The sequence below is a fragment of the Psittacula echo genome, assembly GCF_963264785.1.
Source record: "Psittacula echo genome assembly, chromosome: 6".
In the NCBI taxonomy this organism is placed as follows: Eukaryota; Metazoa; Chordata; class Aves; order Psittaciformes; family Psittacidae; genus Psittacula; species Psittacula echo.
In genome coordinates this window covers 16,236,906-16,244,268 of record NC_137743.1, presented here as the reverse complement: position 1 = coordinate 16,244,268, position 7,363 = coordinate 16,236,906, and the positions used below count along the sequence as shown (strand labels likewise).

Here is a 7,363-nt window from a genome sequence, read left to right as displayed (position 1 = left end):
GCCAGGCTGAGGGCAGCCAGGCACACCAGCAGGTAACACCTGCTGGGTCAGCGACCACAGCCTCATAGGCACAGGCAGCGGCACAGACGGTCTGCACCGGACCAGCAGCGGAGAGCTCGTGCTGCCCAGGAGCCCATGAGGCAGGCAGTACTGATATAGGGAAGCTGCATGTTATCCTGCAGCCGGCATTGCTCAGCCTGCTCTGGCAGTCCCAAGCAGCACCTTGGTGCAGCCAGCTTGGCAGGCAGCACCCCTGCGCCTTTGTGACTTCCCTGCTCTGCACTGGGAAAAGGCTTGGCCATGTCCCCAAATATCCCAGTGCTCTTTGGAGAGTGGTAGGATTAGAAACCAGTAAGTGCAGTGAGAGTCTGCCAGTCTAGGGACTCCCCAGCACTTCTGTCTGCTCCAGAAACAGGATGCACTAAGCATTGGTTGGATTTTCCCATTGCAGCATCTCACTACTGCAGTGCTTTACTTCTTGTGAGCAGAAAAAGTGACTCACCCTGTGGCAGGCTATTGCCATTTACCTCTGATGTCCATGGTCTCATCAGCTGCTTACCTGCTCAGCCCTGCAGCATTTCTCACTTAGCATTATCCACAGACCTCAAGAAACCCAAGCACTCTTCATTCAGTTGGGGTTAGAGTTAAGGTTAGGGTTAGAGTTAAGGGTTGGGTTAGAGTTAAGGGTAGGGTTCAGAAATGCCCTCACAGCACCTTGACAAGGTAAGGTGTTTGCAGGGGTCCACAGCTGTTGCGGCGAGCAGACCTGAACCCTTTCTGGGTTTCCATGCAGCTTTTTGTTAAGGTCCGATAGAGGTTTTGCCTGAGTTGGGCTAAAATCCTAACCAGGGCTTTGGTCTAGCACTACTGTCTTGCTTCTCTGCCTTTCCCATTACACTGTTTTCTTGGAAGGCAAAAGCATCGGCATGTTGCTGTGCCGCCGGGCAGCTCTGCCTCTTCTCTACTCTCATGCTAAGCATAAAGTGCACTGGGCAGTTCTTCCAGGTGCTGCCCGGAGCTGGGGAAGGGAGGGCTGTGCCCCCGGGCTCCCTCTCAGGCAGTCGCGCTGTGGAGCCACTTTCGGCTGGGAGGGGGGCGAGGAGTCAAACTGGTTTTCAGAGGGATCTTGGCTGGGTTAACGAAGGGAGTGTGTGACACAGGTTGTCTGCAAAAGCTTTTGGGGACAGCATGGCCTGTGGTTTATGTCACGAGGGGCAGAGGGGGGGCTGTCGCACAGCCGGGGCTGTTATTCGCGACGACCTTCCCTTTTCCCTGGAAGCCTTTCCCAGATGCTGCAGGATCGAGGGCGAATTCCCACAAACTTCAAAAGCCGCCCGACGCAGGCGGCGGTTCTTAACGGAACCGGTCACGCAACGACCCCTTCCCCGGGGACACGTGGGGACACCCGCGAGTGGGATCCTCGGGCAGCCCCGGGCCACCTCCCGCCTGTCCCGTCCTGTCCGGGGCTGGCGGCGCTTTGCGGTGCAGCTCCCCGCGGGGGCCGCAAGGGCTTGACCGGCGGCGGCAGTGCGGTGCACGGGCCGGCTCTGCCCCCTGCCGGCACTGTCTGGCACAGCCGCCGCTCCCGGGCTAACTGGTGACTCTGAACGCTGCCCGCTGGCCAGCGCAGGGGCTGACCCGTCAGTGGCTCCTGCTGAGAGGGGAGAGGGCACCCGCCGGGGACCCATGGGCTGTGAGGGTCTCAGGTCCGCAGGCGGGTGGGAGCCGGGATCGTGTCATAAAACCCAGGGCAGCCGCTCTGCAGGATCCCCGTGACTGCCTTGAGGACCAATCCGCACCCGGGCACGTCCCTCCTGGCACCTTCCTGCACCTCCAAGACCTGCACCCCCAGGCACGGTCCTCCGGGGGCTGTCGTGCACCGCAGGGCTGACCTGCACCCACACGTGTGCTGCACCCCAGGGGCCCTTGTCGGGCCCGTGACGGGCCCCGAGCACTGCACCCGCGAGCACTGCCGCAGAGCAGCGCTGCCTGGGGCACGGCATCCCCAGCTGCATGCCGTACCACGGGCATTGCACCCTGGGACCCCGCACCACATCGCCGCAGTTCCGGAACCCACACGCAGCGGACGCTGCACCCCCGCTGCACGCTGCGACCCCGGGCACGCCGGTACCCGCGGGCAGGGACCCAGCCCCAGCCGCACGCCGGAACCACCCCGCGCCTCCGAGGCGCAGCGGAGAGGGTGGAGCCGAGTGCAGGGGTGTCGCCAGCCGCCAATAGGCAGCGCCTGCGTACCGCGCCGCGTGACGTCACCAGACGCGGCCACCGCCGCCGTCCGGCGTCCCCGCCGCAATTGGCTGCCCGCGCTCCGCCCGAGGGGTCGCAGAGCCGCCACTGGCTGGCGGTTGCGGGTGGGGCCGCCGGCGGCTCGGTGATTGGCTGCGGCGTGCGGCGGCTCCGCCGGTGAAGGTGAGCGTCTCCTCCAGACGCCGTGCGCCGCCCGTAACGAACCGGAGCGGACCAGAGGGGGGTCGCGCTGCCATGGCCGCCTCCATCTTCACCGCCGTCCCCCGCGCCCCTCCGGTCGCCGTCTTCAAGCTCACGGCGGACTTTCGGGAGGACGGGGACTCGCGAAAGGTCAACCTGGGCGTTGGCGGTGAGTCCGCGGCCTCCCCGCGCCTGGCGGGGCCCCTTCCCGGCCGTAGCCCTTGCGGCGGTTCCGGCACCTGCTGGAGCGGCAGTGGCGGGCCCCGGGTCCGAGAGGTCATCGGGTGGCGCCGGGCGGCCGTTCGGGGGCGGGGCGGGCAGCGGGTCAGCGGCGGGCGTCAAGGTCGTGGGGGCGGCCTCTGCGCGCCGGCCGCCTGTGTCCGTGCCGCGGGCCCAGCACGGCTCTCCCTCCCCCCGCAGCCTACCGCACGGACGAGGGGCAGCCATGGGTCCTGCCCGTGGTGAAAAAGGTGGAGCAGATGATCGCCAACGACAACAGCCTGAACCACGAGTACCTGCCCATCCTGGGCCTGCCCGAGTTCCGGGCCAATGCCTCCCGAATTGCCCTGGGTGATGACAGCCCCGCCATCAAGGAGAACCGGGTAGGTGGTGGGCAGGGGGTGAGACCGATCCTTCCTCAGAGAGCCACCAGGATCCTGGGGTTGTCTTTACAGCAGACTGAGCCCAAATGTGTAGAGTAAAGGCATTTTGGCAGGATTTGGGGATTTCTCTGAAATGGCCTTTACTGGTTGTAGGTTGCCTGATGAACCCGTGTACTTGAAGCTGTTTGTAATTTTTGAGAAAGACTGAACGTCACCTGAGACTGGAATTTGTTTTGTTTCCTTCATCTTTTAACAGCTGCCCCACGGGAAGCTGAAGTTGGATAACAGACAACCTTTCCTGAAATAAGCTACTAGCTGGGAATCTGTGCTGTGCCAAAAAGTAACAGAAATAACTGAAGTCTATTTATAACTGTAGAAAGTGTCAGGATGGACCTGTGCATTGGAGGAGGCTGAAGACCACTGGAAGGGAATGGTGTTCTCGCCGGAGTGACCCCGGGGAGCACGTCTGGCATCCTTCTCTTGCTCTCTCTGTTCTCTGCGCACTGACAGTGAGGTTGACCCTGCTGGCACCTCTCTCTGTTGCAGATTGGAGGTGTTCAGTCCTTGGGCGGGACGGGCGCTCTGCGTATTGGTGCGGAGTTTCTGAGGCGGTGGTACAATGGAAACAACAACACAGCGACCCCGGTCTACATCTCCACTCCATCCTGGGGTGAGTGCTGTTGGCAGTGCTCCTTGCAAGGAGCCCTGTGGGTCGGTTGGTGAGGGGAGCATGGCTGAGTCCCTTGCAGACAGTGAGAGAGGTCCACTTGTGGGTAAAATGAGGTGCTGGGGCTGGATGAGGTGGCTTGCTGGAGGTGGGTCCTGCTTTTCTGAGAAGTAGTTTCTTTCTTCAGAGAACCACAACTCTGTGTTTGTGGATGCTGGCTTTAAAGACATTAGAACCTACCACTACTGGGATGCTGCCAAGAGGGGTCTGGATCTCCAGGGGCTGCTGGATGACATGGAGGTGGGTAAAACTGGCATGGGATGGGCTGAGCTTGGTACTGTGCTGTCAGGAGCTGGCTGGGCCTGGAAGTGGATCTCTGCAGAGACTGTCAGTGGCCAGAGCAGCTCAGAGCATCTCCCTTTGTTGTGGGTGCCCAGTCTCATCTCTGTGTGTGACCAAGATCTACTTTACTCTCTTCTCAGAAAGCCCCAGAGTTCTCCATTTTCATTCTCCATGCCTGTGCGCACAATCCAACGGGCACAGACCCTACTCCTGACCAGTGGAAGCAGATTGCTGCTGTTATGAAGGTATGGGCTGCTGCTGGGGCTAAAGTAGCGCTGAGGGGACAGATAGCTCTTGAGTCAGCCAGACCACTTGTATCCAAAATGAGCTCTACGGAATGCCTTGAGTTGTGGCAGGAGCTGGAAGAGTCCTGCAGGTCAGGTGTTGAAGGGAGAGGCTGATAGGATGCTGGTTGCATGTGTTCAGAGAATAAAAGTATCCCAGTTCTGCTTATGCTTCCAAGTTCTTACTTTCAACTCTGTGGCATGAGCTGCAGTGAGGGTTCTCATGTGGGAAAGATTATCCATGGGCACCTGCTTTTCACCGGTGCTGGATAATAAGATATAAGGTGGTGCATCACTTGTGCCTGTGTCCTCAAATGCATTTTTTTCCTGCATTTTATCTTTTAGTCTTCCTGTTCTTTTACCCCAGTAGGAAGAAAATATCACAGTCTGGTGTTGCTGGACCATTTTCCCTTTGTATTCATCCAGAAGCTCAATGGTCATTTTTCTCTCTTATGGGGACAGTAGGGGGTAGCGTGAAGATTGTGGGAAAGAGGTTTCCCTCTAACACTGTTCCTCCTTGCAGCGCCGGTTCCTGTTTCCATTCTTCGACTCTGCGTACCAAGGGTTTGCCTCTGGCAGCCTGGACAAGGATGCCTGGGCTGTGCGATACTTTGTCTCCGAGGGCTTTGAGCTCTTCTGTGCACAGTCGTTTTCCAAGAACTTTGGGCTCTACAGTGAGTGTCTGGCAGTAAGCTGGCCCAGTAGCATCATACCCAGACAGATGGGGCTGGCATGCTGGAGGTGGGCACACCTCTACTTTGTCATGATGTGTGGGACCAGTGGCTCACATCTCTTGTCTTGTCCACAGATGAACGTGTGGGAAACCTGACTGTGGTGGGGAAGGACACAGACAATGTGCAGCGCGTGCTTTCCCAGATGGAGAAGATTGTGCGCACCACTTGGTCCAACCCTCCCTCCCAGGGAGCACGCATTGTGGCGACTACACTTTCTTCCCCGCAGCTCTTTGCTGAGTGGTACGTGTTGCCAGGGACAGTGGGAGAGGGAAAGCAGAGGAAGCTGTCTCCCTGAGTGCAAGGCTTGGACAAATGGCTCCCAACTGGGCAGGTGCCTGTCCTCACTCTCTGCTTCCTGCCTGCTGCAGGAAGGACAATGTGAAGACGATGGCAGATCGCGTCTTGCTGATGCGCTCAGAGCTCCGGTCTCGACTGGAGGCCCTTGGGACCCCGGGAACCTGGAACCACATCACAGAGCAGATTGGCATGTTTAGCTTCACAGGGTTGAACCGTAAGTACCAAGTGGCCTCATGAAGGGAGGATTGGGTGAGGACGGTTTTGGTGGGGGTGAATTGGGCTGAAGCAGTCCAGGCAGGAATCTCTCAGGGACCACACTGGAGTCCTGGCATAGCTGCCTCTCTGGGTAGGCAGGGATGAAGCATCAGACAGCATTTTGGTGGCCAGTGCTCAAAGTTTTCTGCTTGTTATGAAAGATTCAAGCAGCCCTGACTGGTTCTTTGGGCTTTTCTGAGCTGTGGGGTTACTGCTCTGACCTGATGTCCAATTGTTTCCCCAGCTAAGCAGGTGGAGTACATGATCAAGGAAAAACACATCTACCTGATGGCTAGTGGACGCATCAACATGTGTGGCCTGACTACGAAGAACCTGGACTACGTGGCCAAGTCCATCCATGAAGCTGTCACAAAAATCCAATGAAGCACATGAACAAACAAACTTACATGAAGTCACCAAAGCTGTAGTGTGTAGTCCGTGTCTTGCTGCTCATGGCTTGCCTTGACCTGCACCTCTTGGGGTTTAATAAAGATGGGAGGGGCAGCTCAATCAGGGATAATCATCTTTTCACCTTTTTGAAGTGCCCCTTGCAATTTGGTAAGCCAGTGTCCCCGAGAGGGTGGTGGCAGTGTGAGCTGCCTTGGCTCTTGTTTGACTGACAACAGCCTGGTCTTCAGGTACTTAGAGCTGCATCTTTAGCACATCATTTAGATGTTGATTTACAACTCCGTGTAACTGATCAGTTTGATCTAGGTGAAGTCTGGTGCCAGTGCAATGTGCTGTAGGATAACAGCTCAAGCAGCTGGGATCTCATACGGCCTGTGAGCTAATGTCACTCTGTAGTATTTTGGGGAGGAGTGAAGCTGTTGCTGTCATGTGTCCCTCCCTCTTGGAGTTCTGAGCCTTATGCAAGCAAACATTCGTAATCGTGATTATTGCTTCTTTGTGTTACTGACAGAAAATTAAATCTCCTTCTCTGAACACTACCCCTACCTTGTGTAACGTACCTTCAGGCTGATCTAATGTCTTCCCAGGCTGTGGTTAAAGCCTCAGCATCCTGGTTTGTCCACTGGTTCTTACTTGGTTTCAAGGCTCTCCGTTTCTCCCTCATGGTGTGTTGCATCTCTGATGGTTACGGTTGCTACTAATGAGGCACAGTCCTATTGGGAGAGTGTAGTTGGGAGCTGCCTGTGACCACACAAATTTGACGGGGTCCTCCCATATCCCTCTTGTGTTCCTCTTTCTGCTCCCCTGCCCTGTGCTCTTCAGCTTATTCTGTCTGTATGTGCTTACTTTCTGGATGGTCATATGTTGCCCAACCATCTGGCCATCCCTCCCTGGCACAGAGCTCCTGGCTTGCTTCTGATGTGTTGAAAAGTGGATCTTTCCTGTTCCTCCTTATCAGCAGGCCCCTGATGAACCACCACCTACTCCCCCTGGCTTCAGCGGGACCTGCCAGCAACAGCCTGTTTCTGACACAGAAAAAGAGCTGGGACCATCTGTTTCTGCTCTCTGCAGTCACTCTTTGCAGATCTATTTGTGAGCTGGTGTTACCACCTTGACAGAGCAGCCTCCTGCCAAGATCTTGGTGACGAAAGGGAAACGGCCCCTTTCCTGGTGTCAGTAAGTGACTGATGCCCTGATGGATATTGCTTGTGCTGCAGCTTAGACAGTAAATGGAAAAATGGTGCCTTGTTCCCTTGCTGTTCTTGCAGAGGGACAGCACATGGGGTCTCTAATTTGTCATTTTGAGATTGGTGTTCATGTCATGTAAGA

The 7,363-nt window shown here is 56.9% G+C and overlaps 1 protein-coding gene across 1 annotated transcript; it reads left to right on the top strand.

Annotated features, from left to right (window-relative positions):
* The first annotated feature begins 2,291 nt into the window (after positions 1-2,291).
* GOT1 (glutamic-oxaloacetic transaminase 1) lies at positions 2,292-6,346 on the top strand. The gene is made up of 9 exons (XM_080621521.1): positions 2,292-2,614; positions 2,866-3,047; positions 3,594-3,717; positions 3,902-4,014; positions 4,197-4,301; positions 4,864-5,014; positions 5,149-5,314; positions 5,443-5,585; positions 5,871-6,346. The coding sequence occupies exons 1-9, from the start codon at positions 2,500-2,502 to the stop codon at positions 6,008-6,010; spliced, it is 1,239 nt and encodes a 412-aa protein (XP_080477647.1). The 5' UTR covers positions 2,292-2,499; the 3' UTR covers positions 6,011-6,346.
* Positions 6,347-7,363: the final 1,017 nt, after the last annotated feature.